Raw genomic sequence first — 20,314 nt, 5'->3', positions numbered from 1 at the left:
GATCTGTTATAAAAATAAATCACTTTCTAGATATCCTGATAAACACGATCACCGGTTTGCCACATTATCTCGCTCATGAATCAGAACGGAATATAGTTTGCGCGCGTTTAGAAAAAACAGTACCACATTCACTGTACATATTATTGTTATTAAAGAACATATACAAACATTTCATTTCTCATCATATAAAGCCTCCACTTCTCTGTAATATTCTTCGATAGGAACTTTAAATCTATACACCGAACCTTCCTCTGTCACGCCCCAGTCTAAAAGAAAGAAAATAAGATTTCTTACCGCAGCGCACTATTGACGAAAACTTTCGACGATCGTTGTCCACACAAAGGATGAATAGATACGCAGTATTTACAGTGAAAAAAAAATTGGAAAGCTACCTTAAAGGTAATAACTTTCGCGAGTCAAAAAAAAAAGTCAAAGGAAAAACAAATGGCCCCTTTTAAAACTTCCCTTAAAATGTTCTAAAGTTGCTTTTTCTTGGCAAAGATATTTAAATATTTCTGTTTTTGAAAACATTGTCTTCAGTAAAATATAACATATCATCTGAAAGAGCGGTGTTCAAGTGACTTCACAGCTCAATGTGTGAAGATGGATTTCGAAGCATAGTGGATAATGCATACATTAAGATTTGCAGGAGCAAAAATCAGAATAAGACACTCACGCACACTATCTTCACGTTTGAAGATTAAGTTGTTATTTGACGCACAACAGGACACTATCTTCACGTTTGAAGATTAAGTTGTTATTTGACGCACAACAGGACACTATCTTCACGTTTGAAGATTAAGTTGTTATTTGACGCACAACAGGACACTATCTTCACGTTTGAAGATTAAGTTGTGATTTGACGCACAACAGCACAAAATGACAAAAATTAACATCTCGTTCTTACATGGCAGGATATCCTGTCTATCAGAATTGTTTTCTGCAAACTGCCTATTGTTCGTTCTGTACAAATTTTTTACTTGACCTGATTTCAGTTTTTTCAATGAAAACATTAACTTTTATTCTATTTAGCCTCAAAATATTAGCTAAAGCTAAAAAATACCTTTCTTTTTCCACGCTTGAAAAGCATTCCAATAATCTAAGATCTGTTTTCTGCACAATTGTGGGAAGTTCTCTTGTTCTCTTTGGTAGCACTCAGACATGCGTTCTTTGTAAATTTTCACCATCTCTTGTTCAACAACTCTTTCCTTTACCTGGACAAAATGACAGGGTACAAATAGCAATAGACTGTACCATAAAAACGGGCATCAATCACAGGTTCCAATGAATATATTAGCAGTGAAAGCAAAGATTCCATAAAAAATAGTTTTACAAAACAAAAAAATTTATAATTTTATTCACAGGTCAAAAAAGGTACCAGATGTTCACTCAAGCAGCTGTTTAATGCATAATCACGAGTTAACAAAATATATATCATAGAAAACTGAATAAAGATCCTGTGTAAAGTAACCAATTGCACTGATCCCAAATTATCAATTTATATCGTGATTGTATTATAGTTGTTTTTCTGAAACTAGGGCTTGAAGACTTTTGTCACTTTTTGAAGATATTTTGCAGCAAAATCTGATGCGAATATTTTGAAGCTAAACAACCAAAAAGTTTTTGTGTCAAAAATCAATTTCTTCTATTTTTTAAGAAGAATCTACGAGTAGGAACGAACAAATAGAAAATGATGAACATCACAACACAACTAGATTTACCACTCCAGCAGTTCCCTAGGAATAGTTCCAGATACCCTACAAAGAAAGTGTGATTGGGGAGGAAACTGTTTATTCATGACTAATATACAGGTGAAACTTTGCTAAAAAAATCAGCATGCCGTAATGGATTTGTAAAATAGATTAATTTGAGTTTGTGTGAAGACAGGTGTTGGGTACAAAATTTGTTATAAATACCTGCTGAAAAAAATGGAAAAAAAACTGACAAACAAAAAACGAACCCAAGCTTGATGAGCAGTATGCCATTGCACCGGATCTCTTCTTTCTATTTCATCAAAGCTTGGACCATACCTTGACTTTGGGGCTGGTTTTGGTATTCTAGTTTCTGCCATAGCTGTATGTTAAAATTCAAGAATTACAAATTCACGTTTAGTTATAATGTTCATGTTAAAAAGAGAACTTTTATAGTCAGGAAGTTAGGTAGTTGGAGAGTTGGTAGTCCGTGAGTTAGCGAGTTACTGCTACTGATTGGAACTCCTGCTCTCTATCTGTAGACCTGCACATATTTAACAAATATAAGCTCTTTTAAATTTTACTTTCTGCATATATTTTTTTTCTGTTTACATTTTCAACTTTATACTTTTATCTGATGGCAAGATTGTTGTTTATCTTTTTCAGTCAGTTATAGTGCAACAAAGTAAAAGTGGTTTTATTTTTGTTTATCTAGCTTTGGGTTCTTGAAAATCTGTACGCTAATTCTGCTATAGTTTGGCAAGCCCAGCTTTTCCTTTTACAGACTCGCATTTTTATATTGATATTTATAAACACTTGAAAAAAGAGGAGAGTTTTTAGTAAACCTTCTATAGCGGTCAAAAGCGATCAAAAACAGTTGAAAAAGCAAATCACTTTCTAATTTTTGTGTCTATGTTTTCTAATTTTTGAATAAATTAAAAAAGCATAAATAATATGGCAGAGCAGAAAGTAGTTACAGTAGGAAGAATTTTACATCTCGATATTTTTGTGTTTCTTTGTAATTTTTAATTCTGTTTAGTATCCTGTACATGCAGTGTTCAAGCAAAATTTTATTTATGCCCAAATATTGTTGTATGTTGTATGGTCGCAGTTACACAAAAATCTAATATAATTATTGGCGCATTTTGTCTTTTCTTGTCAATCCTTGTCTTTTTAAACAATTATCGACACTTTTGACCAATCAGAGCATATCCTAAAACTTTATTTTTCTAAGAAACAGAAATATAAGATTTCAGAAAGGCGCCAAGTCTCCTGGCATCATGAGGCGCAGTAGCTTACTCATGCACTCGGTGCAGGAGACTGGGGTTTGATTCCCCTTGACTGTTACCATAGGGCCAGATGAACCCAAGCCATGTGAGGAAAATTAGGGAGATGGCACACAGTGCGGGCTGTTTGATATTGCAGGAAGTTGTCTGGTAGAGCACGGACTCTAATTGGATTGCAAACTCAAAATGAGCATTAAATACTCTAGGACTCCTAGTAGTTATAGACATGGGGGTAAACTAAAACTTTGCTCACACTCCCATGTCTGTGACTACTTGTACACCCTTCAGCTTCGCTCTATGACGTCATAAGTAAAACTGTGCTCATACCCTCATATGGTGTTTTCAGATAATACAATACATGTATGGCTATTTACGTGTAAAGTGCCATTTTTTGCTGTTTGGGAGGGTCTGCAAGTGTATGTTTATGGTGTTGCCAAGGGTCGGCAAGAGTATATATTTTCAGCCTGTGTAATAATACGTATACCATTGGATGTCTATAATATAGTATACCATCGGATGTCTCTCCAATATATGGAATAGAAAAAGTTTAACTGTCTGATGTTTCTAATATATGGTATAGAAAAAGTTCAAATGTTGTAAAGTCCATACGCATAACTATTTTTACCATCTAGGATATATCTCTTGTCATCAAAACAACTGAGTGATATCTTGTTTATCTCATAACTCCCCAACATATGATTTTGACTTCTGATGGTTTTCATTTTATGGCATAATTGTTTGTTTTCAAATAATACATTTCTATAGTCTTACGTTTGATTATGTTTTTGATTATGTTCTTTTTAACACCTTTGGCAGTTTTACCACACGTCGTCATCTTTAATATAGCTATACATCTTAGACTTCAATCCTACAAATTCAACTATTGGAACACCTGCTGCCTCATCTTTCATTTTACCAATAATCTTCTTATTTGATGTATTATAAAATTGTAATGATTCTTGGTAGTCACTATTTTCAAATTTATCTTTATCATTCCAGAAATCCATATATGCATCATCTGTTGTAATTTCATATGTTAGGGAATCGGTATCTGTGAATAGTAGTTTTGCATTATTTTTGTATTTCTTTTTTATATAATTGTAGTGGAAATCGTACATTAATGTTTTGGATAAATCAAGAATACACATTCCTACATATGCAGGTCTGTTGAGAGTTAGTGCCTCCTTAATTCTATGTACAGCCACAATGTCCTCGTTGAATATTTTTGATGATTCAATGGATGTTAATTTCATTAGTTTGTCCTTATTGGTTACAAGTTCTACATTTACACGTTTTCTTATGTTTTCCATAGTTTTTCCAAATACACTGTTATTCAAAAGTTTGAAGAAAAAAATTCAAATTCATTTTTACAATAGGTTCTTTAATTAGTATTGAAATCAATATATTTTTTTCAACCATGGGCTCTGATCAAATTCTAATACACGATGTACTTTTTTTGATTTTTAATCCCACTGATATATATAATTGTAAATTTCGATAGTGTAATACATATTTCTCTATTTTGCCTAATGTTGGTATTAATTTATTTACATCACCTACTGATGATATATTATATTGTTCTTGGATTTTTTTACAATAGTCTGATAACATAATATCTCTGGAGCTAATGGATAATCATTATGTAAATCATGTAATTCCTTTGGATATTCTAAATCAATTTCTAATATTAGTCCTTTACCACTTTCTGGTTTATAATCAACTAGATTACATTTTTTTATTTCCTTTTCTTTTAACCATCTTCATCCACCAGTTGGTAGATATTGTGACATTCCATAATCGTACAGATTGTTAGCATCCAAATACATTAGATACTTCGATGGCATATCCCATATCTGTTGGCAATATATGATACACCACCTCTTAATCCCTTTTCAATAAATATAAACATGTCAACATCTGTCATGTCATCAATTCAAGCTCTACTTTTGTCATTTTCAGCATAGAATCCCAAGATAATCCTAGAGATGTATAATAATGGCATGGATCCAATTTAAAATATTCTAAACAGGTGCCCCTAAAGTTTTCAAATATATCTTCCAATAGTAATACATCGGATTTTAGATATAGGTCATGGTATTCTCCTGTTGTTTTTAATTCAAACTTCTTCCAAACTCTTTTAGCATGCTTATATTGCTCATCAATGATATATTCATCAATTAGTAAACTGTAAAAATCTTTTTGATATGGTAATTGTGTCTCATTAAATTTCTCAAATGAATCCATATAATCGTAGTTATACACACCTTTTTTAGTCTTTGGTTCAAATTTCCTTTATCACCAAATTCCTCTTTCGTATAATTAAATGATTTTTTTGGAAGGTTATCTGCTAATTTCTCCAGACTGGAACTCATAAATTGGAAACTATCAATAAATTTTAACTGATTGCCCAACATGATTGCTATATATTTTTCCATATTGTTTGGAATTGCGTTGATGTCCATTTCTTTGAGTTCTCCCCATTTATATTTATAGGAGTGTTTTTTAACGATTTTACTGTTGCATAATAAAATGGCTATCATATCCTCTCAAATTATGAAAATTTACTGGCACTTTGTCTGTTAATCTATAACTTAAATTACAATCATTATGTACTGATCCTCTATATCTACCTGTTACATGGCAATGATCTTTAACTTTGATATCTGTCTCAATATATTTTTGATTACATATGTGGCAACTAACTGCTGTTTTAAAGTTTTCGATATCAGTTTTTTACATTATCATATCCTGTTTAAAATGTTTGTTTTTAATGTATTTACAATATTTGGCTTCCTTTAGCATTTCTTTCATAAATTTGTATACGGCATCTGGACCCTTACATATTTTAAATGGTTTGCTATAATTGTCATCATATCTACATACCACCTTATAACCGCATCCACAATCCACATGCATCTGGTATGCTTCTGTATATGATTTATTATTTTTTGGTGCACATCCATGTACTCTCTCAGTGATGGCTTCAAAATCTGCATATATTACAAATGGTGTCTCTGTTTATGATAATTTTGGAATTTTAATATGTTCTCACCTGGTGCTGGCATATTTATGGCTTGTTTACCATTTATTACCATACAGATTTCACTATGTTGTGTTAATATTTTTTCAGTTAAGAAACATTTCAGACAGTACATGCACAAATGTTTTCGTTTCCTATGTTTTGTTTTATTGTACATAAAGCTGTTGAAATCATCAATCAATACATGATGCTTGTTTTCATCCTCTGTTATTAATAGTAGTGACATACTATCATCATATTTCTCTTTTGATATATATATTGGATATGGTTGTTTATCCTCATAACCCAATACATTTATTCTGATATTATTCGGTTTTTCAATTATATTATACTGTTTAGTGGTACCATCATAGTTCAATTCATCTAGATATTTTCTATCGAATTTTTTAATTCTCTGTGGATGCATCATCTGTATTTTGTATATTGATTAGTCCCTTTGAACTATTTCTTAATTTTTCTGGTAGTTCTATATAATTTGATCCCTTCAATGGATCATATAATGTCAAATTAAAACAATGTGAATCTACTGAATCAATAGCCCATCCAGATCCTTCAGAAATCCATTGGTTGATAAGATTTATTATTTGCTGGGATGATAGGTTTATAGCATAATCGTTCCCATTTATGATTGTTTGAACTCTATTATTAAAGTATGCAATTTTAAACAACATATTATTCGAATAGTCTTGAAAATCTGATTTTTAGTGTCTCCACATGTTTATAACCTTTTAATTTCACCAATTCCCTATTTAAAATACCAGATATATTATTTCTTGTGGATTCTAATTGTTTTAATGGTCCATATTATTTTTAATTCTATCAACGAATGATTTAGTTGCCATCTGAAATGCACTATCAAGTTGTATTATTGTGGAACCGTTTTTCTTAGTGTTGGTGTTGGTTTTATGGGTCTGGGTGCTGGTACAGGTTTAGTGGGTCTGGGTGCTGGTACAGGTTTAGTGGGTCTTGGTGCTGGTGTTGGTTTTATGGATCTGGGTGCTGGTACAGGTTTTATGGGTCTGGGTGCTGACATTGGCTTATAGGGTTCCATCTTACCCTGGTTCAAAAGTTTTTTATACGTTGGATCATCTATCTTGATCCATTTCTTGGTCTCTGGATTTCTAATATATCGATGTTTCTTATCAGTGGTTTTATTACCACGTATTAAATTAATTAGCTCAGCCTTGCTTAGTTTTTTGAGATCTCTCTCACTCATCATTATATTATTAGGCCTGGAAATTATTTGATTCATTATGTGATTATATATTGGTATTTTCTTAAGTGATATCTCTTAAATCCCCCATTCATAAATGATAGTATAGTATATCCATATTACCATTTTATAATATTTTTCACATATTTTCCAAACACTCAATTATAATAATAATAAAAAAGTGTTTTACGTCATTTCAATAACTGAAATATGATACTTTATAATTACGTGCTTATCCTTATTCAAACTCCTTTCCTATAGTAATCTCTTATAATTTTATTTTATTATTTTCACGATTCTGTTTTTATTTACCTGGCGCTTATTTGTTTGTACATGTTGAAGCCTCCCATTTGATTTATAGTTTATACCATTTTAAATATTGGACAATACCAATCTCTCATTACAATGTACAATAGCTTTATTAATTTAAGTATTTTATGTATGTGCTTTAGATGGTTGCTCAATGTTTACTGTGATTTAAATGTCCTATAACAATATTCACATTTTTAATTCTCACCTCATAGAAATATTTGACGATCTCTGTTATAATTTCATCATAATCATTGCTTACCAGTATCTTGTATCCATTCAACTTATATTTCTGTAACAACACTCTCTGATTATCAGATAATTGACCATTACCCTTTGGTGTTTTAAACTCAATTACAATTCCTCAATATACCATGTGGAAATTTTGTTTTACCATATCTGGTGCAACCTTCTGATAACCCATATTGTATGATCTTATTCTCATGTCACTACTTATTTCGTTTTCACCCAATGATACAGACATAATTGCCTCAGGGTAATAATGGTTTTCAATATAATTGACAACTTTTGAATGTAGATCATATTTTGATTCTATTGTGTAGGTTTTATTTTTATTTTTTTATTTTTTAAATATCTTTTTCTTATACTTTCCGGTTTTTCTTAGTGATGGTAAAACTTCCCTTGTAACCCATTTTTTAAATTCTTTTGCTTTCTCCATCTTTGATCTAATAATAAGGCTATACAATCCTGATTCAATTATTTAAATCATATGTCCATTTTTAAGGGTACCGCCACGGACCCTCTAGATTTGAGGTCATTTAGTGTTGTTTTATCTTTCGGTTTAACATGATCCCTTATAGCCTTACGAGTATTTGTATATTCCAATATATTGGCAATTACTTTTGCTTTGAAATAAACGGTTTTATTAATATTAATAATTTCTTAGTTGACTATATGCAACATATGATGCACCTATTAGCAATAACCCTACACCAACACCCACATACTGGTAATTATTTGTTGTAGTTTGCTTTACAGTATGGTGTTATCTTGTTTAGTTATACTATCATTGAGTCTTTTAATTTCTTCTTTTTCACGACGATTATGTTCAACAAGCTTTTTACCCTGTTCAACTCTTAGGGGATTCTTCTGTTTTGTTACTGTTGCTACAGCTGTTGTTGGTTCCACTATTTGCTGCACTTCCATTATTACTACTATTAGCACTAGAATTTATTGTCTACCTGTAATCATGTCTACACTAAAGGGGGATATTCATAAAGCGAATTGAACGGCAAATTCTACGACGAATTCGATGGCAAATATGCTTTTTGATTTTCACTACAAAATAAATTAGACGCCAAATTCATTGTTGACTTTGGTTAGACCAATCAGAACGCCAGTTTTCACGTATTGTTCAATCATTACATGTTATTCTACCAATACGTTTCAGCTAAAGTTGGAAAATTTAGAAAAGCGAGCAAATCGTATTATATTCAAGAAGAACGTGCCAAGAAAATCTAAACCAGCATCAATTAAAGATCTGTTAAGGAAACGTCTTTGCTTTTTGTGCTTCGGCATCAATAGAAGATTTTATAAAATTATATGAAGAGTTTTTTAATTTGTAAATACTATTTTACTAACACATTCTTAGTTATTATTTTAAATTTTATTACTATTTTCTGGTGGCTGGGAAACAGGACCCATGGAAGAACAGAAATTTTGTAATTATATATATTTTGTATATTTTACTAATTTTTGAATGGAAAAATCCTGTATAAATATTTGTTATAAATAAATAAAATAAATAAATAAACGCGGTCGTTCTGATTGGTCTAAAACTAGCAGCAAAACCTTTAGCGGCGAAAAAGTAGGAACTGTTTCTACTTTTCAGCGAAGCGAATATTTAGACAAAACTGCGCATGCTCAGATGCAATTCGCCGTCGAATTCGCCTTTCAATTCGCTTTGTGAAAATCTCCCTTAACTGGCGCCAACATTGCGTCAAACTGGTAATACATATCACATGTAAATCTCTGTAAAGCAGTATTAAGAAATGGATCATTCTTAAATCATCATTTAGTTCCTTTTTATTTTCTATACCTAAAGCTCCACATGCTATATTAGAATATAAACCGATTAATGTATTTCCTAATGATTTAGTCATCTGGCCGCTTAATTTGCTCTCATATCTTGTTGACATATTATTGATCTCATTGGCGTTCATCTCCATTATTTGTTGTTCAGTGTATTCTTTACCCAAATGTTGTTTAGAATTGCCTGATAGAACACAATTAATCAGTCTATTCCTTTTTTCAGTATCTACTTCTTCTTCCATTGGTTCCTCAATTATATTTTTCTTTCTTCTACCATTTCTTTTAGGTTTTGATTCTTGGCTAACATTCTGTTCTAAATTAGTTAGTTGATCAAGTACTTTGGAATCCATTACTATATTTACTAGTTGATAAGGCCCGTGGAGTAATCCACTTAGGCAGAAGGACAATGGAAAAATAGGTTGTTTTAGACTTTTTGCTGATGTCAGCAGTGCAAATACACATTAAATAAATTGAGAAACTTGTTTTCATGCTTCCTTCATAGTGTAGAGCTTACACTGCTGATCAAGAAAATGTATATAATTGTGTGGTTTTGATGAGCGATTAATGAAATATAAGGGTTTGGGAAACTTACCCAAATTAGTCCAAAGTGGTCCCTAGTTACCCACGCGGTGAAAAATCATTGACGTTACCACCTCGTTTCCAAGTTATTTGGCCTCAAAGTTTTTGGTGCACTATATTGGTTTCATTAAGTTACATAGGATAAGATATTGACGTTAAAGTAGTGCTATTGACGTCGCGCTGTAACATCAGAAATTTTAACATTTGAGACATAACTTTTTCGGCTACATCAAAGGAAAATAAGCATATCCACTTTGCCTGTTACTAACAGACACAGTCTCTGTATTATTATAAGAGATATAATAGAAAATCTTACGCAACTTATAACATGGATATATAATTGCAAAAATAATTGCTAATAACAAAATGAAGTTAGCGTTTTCAATCATTATATTATTAATTAACAAAATTATACCTAGCGTATAACTAGTGTATCAACAAATTTTAGCAAGATTTTAACAAATAATAACTAGTTGGCTGGCAACACTTCAGTATCTCGTTCATTCTTATCTGGCACAACATCATTCTCTCTTAAAAAATCTCTATCTTTGGTGAAGAACAAGCAAAGCCATTTAACTTGTTCTCTAACATCTTTTGAAACCGAATTATACTTTTGTGTTAATACCCATAGGGAGTGATTTCTATATCTACATACCAGAGAATGCAAGTTCTGATAATGCATCACGTTTTTATTTATTTCACCTTCAGCAGAACAATCACCAATTATAAATGGGGTTTTCATGGCCCTTAAAAGTATTGGTAAATAATAATCTAACCATTCAATTTACATTCTACATCAGAAACAATAAATACACTGTCATCATCACTAACCATTTTCTTGTAGGTACGTCTTATTATCTAAAACTGTTGGACATAATGTATTCAAAATAGTGTTTATAGTCAGTTTCAAGTAGTTTTAATTAGTATTCAGTTTTACTGCATGCGGTTGCACCAACAAACATTGCACTATGAAGAAATTTTGAAAACTCATTATATATTAAGTACATAATATTAACAAACGCACCATTTAAAATGTTAATTTGGGCATCCATAAATAGATAGATACAACACTGCAGATTACCACCAGCTCAAGCCGTCTTTGTAATAGCAAGAGTAATACCTTCTGAAGCATTTTCAATACGTCTGCCGTTTCCATGTAGTGTGTTATCATCGGATGATCTGAAATCCAACTACAATTCAAATTGTTTTGTGTAATAATCTCCCATTCTCACATCAAATAAATTTAACTCATGTTGTGCTGAGCCATGTTGTTTCAATCTATCAGCACCAAAGTGTTTTTTGATTTCATCCCATTGGTGATAGCTTTTCATCCCCTGTGCGTATAATTGATTAGATTTTCCTTCAACAGCTACCAGCTATACCTATTTACCACTATGAAGTAGGTATGGTTAAAGGTAATGATCCGATGTATAACAATTGGAAATCCAGCCCATTCAGATTATAGCAGACTCAATTAAGTTTTGCAGTATTTTTTATCAACAAGCGTATGTGGAATATCACCCGAGCATTTGAACGAAACAGATCATCCCTTGGCTAAAAGCATATACAGATTCCATGTTTATTATCACATTAGACAGATTTTCAAAATACTGGAAGTCTATCTACCAACAAGGGTTTTCCGCTAGTAATAATACATTTACCAGGGACAAATATCTACAAATATGTGGGGAATATGGTGTTGACAGCAATTATAATACCTGGAGAAATGAAAACTATTTTAGTTCATATCAAAGTAAACAACCTGAATATAAAAACACACCTGGTGATGCATATTATGACTCCAAAAGTTTTGCAAGATGGATTATAGAGCACTCGAAGGGATTAACAACTATTGGCGTACAGAAATTAAGTGAATCGGTTAGAGCATACTCTTATCTACTACTAACATCCCAAATGTCTACAAGATCAAACATTTTAGGTAATACAGGTCCAGCATTAGATTGCTAGCAGGTGTTTTTGAATAACTTTGAAAAGATTATTAATAGACATGTGGATATAGCAGAAGACATTAAAAGATTCCAGGATACACTACAATATGCTAGAAGTAAAGTGGATTATGAGAATGTTTATATGTAACCAACTAATATGAACGTTAGAATTGGGAAAGTAAATAATTATAACAATGGAATCCTAGTATCTAAATCAGGTTTTGGTCTAGGTACTAATGTTAAAGTTAATTTGGCTAAAAAGAAAAAACCAATAGTAGAACCACCAGTCACACCTACTAAAAAGAAGAAAACAGTAGTACAACCCAAAAAGAAAGAACCACCAACTACGCCCACAAAGAAGACTACAGAAGTACCTACAGATTAAATAACCCATGAAGAGAAAAAAATAGCTGTAATATTAACCATGCCCACTGTATTTTCACTTTTGTGGTACTTTTACATAGATTAGCATACCAATGCCTACAACCAATGCCCAAACATTCTCAGATAACTATCTGAAAACATCTTTTATTCTACTTAGTATAAATGATATTATGGATCCAATAATTCCAGGTAGTGCTTTTGATTTATCAGCCAATCTACCCAACAGGTTTGCAAGTGCCTTCAACTTATTACTTATCCATCCATTGGTTTTCTTTTTATCTTTTCCTGCAGTCCTTTTTTTGGCTCCAGGTAATAATGCTTCTACCAACACACCAATGGCCATACCAAAGGCTACTAGAAATGATACTATCGTAATACCCTGCTCCTGGAAGAGGTTTTTAATTTTTTGCTAATGTACCTTTATCCTTATCCATAAAATGTGAGAGTGAATCTTTGATGTATGATATCTGGTCCCTAAAATTTCCTTTTAAATCGTCAATAATCTCATCATTAAGCTGATTTTTCTGTTTCAATTTCTTTCTTCTTTCTTCTTTTTTTTCTCTTAAATCCAGTTTCTGCAAATCAGTATAATCTTTACTATCTTTAATTTCCTTAAGTTTCCCATTCTCTTTTTCTAAATCTGTCTTATAATCTAAACCATTTGCTACAGCCAATTTAATATTTCCCTTGATTTTTGTCGTTGCTTGGTCCAAACCTCTAAGTTCACGCATTGGTACTAAAACTCCATCATCACGTTTGAATGACTGTTGTTCTAATGTTTGAATTGCTACATTCTTTTTAGTTACATTATATCATTTCTATTGTTTCCTTGGGTTTCATCCTATCATATATAGATCTCAAGAACTTTAATTGATTTAAATCTCCTTCCAATTTGGATAATGTCCTCTTTGTTTCATTTAATGAATGAAAGATTTGTCAAAGTTCATTTTTATCATCATTCATCATCATCATTCTCGGCTTAACGTCCGTTTTCCATGCTAGCATGGGTTGGACGGGGTATATTAATGGCCCTCTTCCAATCTGATCTAGACTGTGTTAGATCTAAACTCAACTTCCTCTGCATCAAGTTTATCCTTATAACCTCCTGCCAAGTCCTTTTTGGTCTGCCTCTGGGCCTTGCCCCAGGAACTATCAAGTCTCTACACTTTTTTACCCAATTATCCTCCTCCATTCTTTCCAAGTACCCCAGCCAGTTCAATCTTCTTATCTGGATAACATCTTTAATTCTACGGAGACTTAGCCTGCTTCTTAGCTCATCTGAACTCTTTCTGTCTCTCAGACTGGCGTTACACATCCACCTAACCATTCTCATATCATTCCTTTCTAAACGGTCAAGATCTTCCTGCTTCACTGCCCATGTCTCACTACCGTACATAACACTTCTTACACAGGCCTCATACAACCTACCTTTTACCTCAATTGACAGGACTCTGCTAGTCAACAAAGGAAGTAACTCTCTGAACTTTTTCCAAGCAGAACCTATCCTGCAAGTAACACTTCTTCCAACACCCCCTTCACTGCCCAACATATCACCTAAGTAACAGAGGTTCTCAACTATCTCTAACGAGCCACTGTTGTACATCATTAAAGCTGGAAATACTTCATTCTCTATAATCTCACCTTTGCAACGCTTGCATACAAACAGTATGTCAGCCCTTAACCTTCCACTAATACTACTGCACTTCTTATGTACCCAATGCTTGCAAGTCTGACAAAAAATTGAGTTACTACCAACCCCTTTCCTGCAAACTCCACAAGGCCACTTTCCAACTACAAGGTCACACTTGGCTGCAATGCTACTAATCATGACTTTAGACTTTGCTGTGTTTACCTTTATAGCCCTTTCTCTTCTAGTCCTTTCTTCCACTTCTCAATCTTTTCAACTAATTCTTCCATCGACTCTGCTATGAGAACCAAATCATCTGCATACAATAACTCCCATGGACAACCAGTTCTGAACTCCATCAACAGCGCTTCTAAGACTAGAACAAACAACAAAGGACTAAGTAAAGAACCCTGATGTACACCAACATTTACACTAAATTCATCACTAAGTGAATCATTAATCCTGACACGACTTCTAGCATTGCTGTACATAGACTGTACCATCGTAACTAGCCACTCATCCACACCTAATTTTCTCATAGCCCACCAAATAACTTTAAGTAACACTCTATCAAAAGCTTTCTCTAAATCTACAAAGGCAAAATAGAGATTCTTTCTCTTTCCTAAATACTTTTCCTGGAGCTGTCTGAGTAGAAATATTGCATCTGTATTGCCACGCCCTGGAACAAAACCAAATTGCATCTTATCTATATCAATTCTTTCTCTAAGTAACTTATCAATCGCTCTTTCAATAACTTTCATTACTTGATCAACCAACTTCAAACCTCTATAGTTACCCCTTTCTAATGCATCACCCTTGCCCTTGAAACAATTCACTATTACACTCGACTGCCACTCACTTGGAATAGCACTATCCTTTATAATCTGGTTAGCAAGACTTGTAATAAGCTCAACTCCAATATATCCAGATGCTTTTACGATCTCTGCAACAATACCTGATACTCCTGCAGCCTTGCCAATCTTGAATTTCCTAATAGCCTCCACTACCCATTCTGTCTTGATCTGCATAGCTGGCCCTTCTACAACATCATCATCAGACAAATTATCCTCGTCCCAATCAAACTCAGTGTTAAGCAACCTCTGATAATGATTTTGTCGATAAATTCCTTACCCAATACTTTTCCACAATCTTTAGGTGAATACCATTTATCATTTTCCGATACTGACCTTTGTGCACCATCTCTTCTTTGTCAAACAGAATATCATTTGATGTAATCCTAATTTTCCTATACAGTTTTTTGGTGGCTTCCTTAATTGCATTGCCAAATGGATCTAACCCGTTTTGCCTATATTCTCTCTTCAATAACATCACAATCGTCTTGCTAACTTTTTATATTCTCATTTTCCACACGCCTATCTATTCTATCCACTCGATCCTGCATTTCCTGTGTACCCTGTATATATGCTTCTGTTCCTTAGCATAGTTATCAGGATTATCTTCCATTTCCTGGAGTTTATTATTCTCTAATTCAATGTGCTTTTGATATTTGACATTATGTAACACAGCCACTTTAAGAGATCCCTCCATGGTATTTATAAATTTATCTATTACTTTTATTTCATTTTTAGTTGTAAGTATCCCTCCTTTTCATTACCATCCATATGAGATATTTCCTGATCAATACTCTCAATGGATTCAGCAAGTATATCTGAAATTTCTGCCATCAACTCTGAAGTTCCTTGACTACTGGTTGATTGTATTTTATCAGTTGCTGAATCTACTTTTTCATTCAGTTTAGCAGTTACTCTTATTACTGCTTTTGGAACAGGTATAATAGCTGAATTTGGATCAAAGTCCATGTCCTTTAAGAAATCATTACCTAATAATTTAAGATATGAATTAGCCACTTTTCATCCACCGTTCCTTTTTAATAATAATGACTTTTCACTATTTTCATTAGTGAACAGAACCTTTTTATCATGAAAATCAATTTTATCATACAACATTTTGATAGCATCTCTTAATGTAACTCTTATTTTAACTCTTATTCTTCAAATCTAATAAATTCATCTTTTAGTATATTTACGAATGTTTAAGACAACCCAACTTTTTCTTTCTCCAATCCTAATTGTAGTTTATTGATCTTATTTATCAACTTACTTCTTTCAGCCATTTGTTCTTTTGACATTGTACCTGTATTGTATCTATATTGTTCAACTTTATTTGTAATTCAAGCTGTTGAGCTACATCTTTATTGATACCTTTTAGTTCAATATTATCATCTATTTTATCATCAGCATCTTTAAAACTTTTATCAAATACATCATCTTCAAAACCTTCTGCCATTGTATAATATATAACTAGAATAACTTATTTTACATATAATATAATGAAACAAATCATAGGCTTTGAATATAGTGGTGAAGATTGTTCAGAAACTATTGAATAGGTATAAATATTATCGTAAGTTGTACATATGCCACAAATGGAAATATAAACAGACTAAAAAACTAAAATTATTTCGAAATATGGTTAGTATAACATTGTTGTTGGTGGGATTGCTGGAACAATTACCGCAAATGCCATCATATTGGGAACTATAAGCGGTGTTGGTGTCATCATACAGGAATATATGACGAAAACAATTATATTACTAACAAGGTTAAGATGTATAAATTTGCATACACATCATACAATAAGGTTCTTACCTAAATACAATCATTTGTAAATGGAATAAAATATGAGGATACTACATTTCTATCAGATATGGTGATATTAGATGGTATCATTACTGACCTATGTCCACCAATCAATGGGATGAGTAACAAGTATGAGAAGATTTATGGTCCATAGATATTATACTCCATATATTATAAGAATGGATAAGATTTATTACTCTGATACTGGCTACTGGAGAGGTAAAAGTGCAATAAGCAAGTTGGCTAAAAAAGCTGGTACAACAAGAAGCAGAAAAATGGCTACTAAAACAACCACTGTATCAAGTATATCTACCAGCACCAAAGTATGTCCCGAGACCCAATTCCTCATATTCTATTTATGCTACACCCAATGATATTCACCAGGTAGATGTCTTGTATCTTCCAAATGATAAGTGCAAAATAATAGGTACAAAAGAAAAACATAAGTATGCTCTCTGTGTTTAGATATAAATCAGCATATCAGCTAACTAGTAAAAGCGCAAAAGAAACTGCTGAAGCCTTTAATTGGATATATGTTAATACCAAACTAAAATTCCCCAAAATATTGATTTGCGATGCTGGCAAAGAGTTTTATGGTGATGTTACCAAACTTATGAACAAGCGTAATGTCATAATACAACGTGGTAATCCGAGCCAACATATAAGTCAAGGTACTGTTGAATGATTTAATAAAACATTGGCAGATAAACTATTTAGTTATCAATACCATAAAGAGTTTGTGGATCCATCAAAAAGTAACAGAGAATGGGTTGGTAGATTGCAAACGAAAAAAACAGACTGATTGATATAAAACCATTAGATGCCATAAAACATACTTTAATAAAACAGGGATTTTCACAGGCCATCAATGGTGATAATAATACATTACTTGATGTTGGTACCAATGTTAGATATCTATATGAGCCCAGTGAATTGAAAGGACAAATTTATAAAGGTGAAAGACGAAAACGATCTACTGATCCAATATGGTCAGTGGATGTATACAAAATTAAAAGATAGATACATTAAAAGTAATCAACCAACGTTATATTATTTGGTCCTAAGAGATCATTTGTTTCTGAAGAGCTTTAGCCCATTTGGAATCCTTAACTATTAAACCCCATATTCTTTCTATTTCCTTTTGCCTAGATTGTGTTTTTAAATGTAGAATTATTTTTGCATAATCATTCATACCCAGTGCTTGGAATATCTTTTTTGTGTAAAGTAATAGTTTAAAAAGCTCTTTTTCTTACTTGGTTTGTACTTATTGTATAAGCGACTTATGACAGTAAATAGATGTTATACTCGATTACGTTCCTCTATTGTTAGATGTGGAAACGGTTGATTGATTAATGTGAAAAAAATGCAGAATATACTATTTTTTTCTCTTCGGAGTTGCTCTCTGCTGATGAGTTGTTTACCCGCCTATTCTGCTTATGCTTTCTGTTTCCTTTTGTGCATGTTCTTGAACCCTTGAAATGTCCATACTGTCCACATTTAAAGCATTTCTCGTTGAATGCACTTCTTCCCTCCTTTACAACGTTTCGATGAACAGTTTTAACATTTGGGCATTCTTGGTGGAGATCCATTCCTCTTTCCTTCTTTTTTGAAGAGGTCCGCTCTTGCACGGTTTCTCTTAGAGTATTTTCCAGATGTGTTTACACGGCTTACATTGGCTATTGGTTGTTCTGTTATCTTTTGAGCTCCTACGGTGGCTGCTCTCAGCTTCCTCCCATTTTTAACAAGCTCCTCTAAATTCCATTGGTTGTTGAGAGCATTTTTCCTAACGTCATCATTTGTCGTCCCAATTACAATTTGGTCTCTAACCATGGTATCTTTCACATTACATGTGTCGCTATCACATTGAAATGAACACATGTTCGCCTCATTTTTGTTAAGGAAAAGGTCAAACGACTCACCTGCTGTTTGTTTCATTTTGTGGAACTCAAGAGGGTAGTGATGCATCAACCATTGATTCTTTTGAGATTCTTCAGGCTGCTAAATATATACCAAGTGAACTTGTAATAGATAGTGACGATAAAGAGTGGATAGATGAAAAGTTTATCAAAATATGTTTGATTGGTCTTTTTCTTGATGATGAAGCAGATCTGTGATGACATATAAATCTTTGTAACTTTACTAATACAGCAAATACTAGTTTCTTTACAAAAGCCATTTATTATTTCTGACGTTAACCTCACACTAAAAATTTGTGATTCGCGAAAAAAAATCCTCACGAAAAATTGGAGAGTGGTCAGTTCACAAAAATTTGTCTACGCGAAATATTTAGAAACGATCCATTCGCAAAAATTAATCCTCACGAAATGTCCTTTTTTGACCTCGCGAAAATTAGTCCTCGTGAAATTTTATCCACTTAAGGTATACTATAATAGACATCCAATGGTATACGTATTATTACAGGCTGAAAAATATACTCTTGCCGACCCTCTATAACACCATATACATACCCTTACAGACCCTCCCAAACAGCAAAAAATAGCACTTTACACATAAATGGCCATACATGTATTGTAATATCTGAAAACACCATATGATGGTACGAGGACAGTTTTACATATGACATCATAGAGCGAAGCTGAAGGGTGTACAAGTAGTCATATAGACATGGGGGTGTGAGCAAAGTCTATAACTCCTGGACGGACAGGGTATATTCCTTGATATTTGTGAGGCTATGTAGCCATATAAAATATGCACATCTCTCTTTCTCTCTTAACCTATAATTATTATCGTTCTTGGGCCCCTTCTAACGAGATCTCGTGCTAAAAACTCTATTGAAGAAATTTATTTTCAATCTCGGTTTTGTCAACACCTTGCCCTATAGATTCTCCCGGATAACATCCCAGAATTCTTCCAACGTATATATTCCAAGCTGATATTTTAGTGCTGCATCATAACTCTGTGGATTCCCAAAAACAAATAAGGAATTTTATTCTGCTAGTTTTGCTGAAACCCTGTAACCTTTAAAATAAATATAAGAGTATGATAGTGTTATAGTATCCCCAACACAATTGCACACATTCTGTGTAAAAATATAGAAATAATAGGCTCTACGGCAGACAGCAAATAAGCTTTTCAAAGTCGTTTATCAGGAAACTCTCCCCAAAAATGACCAACATATTTAAATTCAGCACAAAACTTATGGAAACAAGCAAATTTTCAAGTTTATAAACTAAGTACAACTGCCTCTATTAGTAGCCAAACTTTTAATGTTTTATGAAGAAATGACCACACAAATTAACTGCAGTGAAAATTTTTCACTGCAGTTAGATATTACATGGTCAAACTCTTATAAAATTGAAAAACTTTAAATTACAATAAATCCTGTTTCAATAATCTTGTGGTATTCTAAATTTCCTGTTATATATTTTTTGCTGATAAATCCAAATATGGCATTTGTTTAAAAGTTCCTTGTTTTCTTTTTCAAAAAATGAGTAATGTTGACCCTGATCCTAAATTGGGGCCATCATTGTACTCTCATGGTGAGGGAAATTGGGAAGAAGGCA

At 32.8% G+C, this 20,314-nt stretch overlaps 1 protein-coding gene across 3 annotated transcripts; it reads right to left on the bottom strand.

The window, feature by feature from the left end:
* Positions 1–127: 127 nt before the first annotated feature.
* Positions 128–18,897, bottom strand: LOC130649276 (uncharacterized). Of its 3 annotated transcripts, none has more exons than XM_057455530.1 (4): positions 18,710–18,897; positions 1,961–2,073; positions 1,064–1,214; positions 128–266 (listed from the first exon to the last, which is right to left on the bottom strand). In XM_057455530.1, the coding sequence occupies exons 1-4, from the start codon at positions 18,753–18,755 to the stop codon at positions 172–174; spliced, it is 405 nt and encodes a 134-aa protein (XP_057311513.1). In that variant the 5' UTR covers positions 18,756–18,897; the 3' UTR covers positions 128–171. The 3 variants fall into 3 exon arrangements, with proteins under 3 accessions (XP_057311513.1, XP_057311512.1, XP_057311514.1); XM_057455529.1 differs by lacking the exon at positions 18,710–18,897 and adding an exon at positions 16,353–16,452; XM_057455531.1 differs by lacking the exon at positions 18,710–18,897 and adding an exon at positions 11,195–11,326.
* Positions 18,898–20,314: the final 1,417 nt, after the last annotated feature.

Source organism: Hydractinia symbiolongicarpus, chromosome 7 (assembly GCF_029227915.1).
Source record: "Hydractinia symbiolongicarpus strain clone_291-10 chromosome 7, HSymV2.1, whole genome shotgun sequence".
Taxonomy (NCBI): Eukaryota; Metazoa; Cnidaria; class Hydrozoa; order Anthoathecata; family Hydractiniidae; genus Hydractinia; species Hydractinia symbiolongicarpus.
Note: the sequence above shows the minus strand (reverse complement) of the source record. Positions and strands in the feature narration are given on the sequence as shown.

What these genes read in the sequence shown, in the direction of transcription:
- LOC130649276 (XM_057455529.1), bottom strand. Translation starts at nt 16,437, where the DNA reads ATGGCAGAAGGTTTTGAAGATGATGTATTTGATAAAAGTTTTAAAGAT. An exon ending in ATACTGCTCATCAAGCTTGG is followed by an intron (nt 1,215 to 1,960) that starts GTTCGTTTTTTG and finishes CATTTTGTCCAG; the next exon opens with GTAAAGGAAAGAGTTGTTGA. An exon ending in TCAAGCGTGGAAAAAGAAAG is followed by an intron (nt 267 to 1,063) that starts GTATTTTTTAGC and finishes TCTTTCTTTTAG; the next exon opens with ACTGGGGCGTGACAGAGGAA.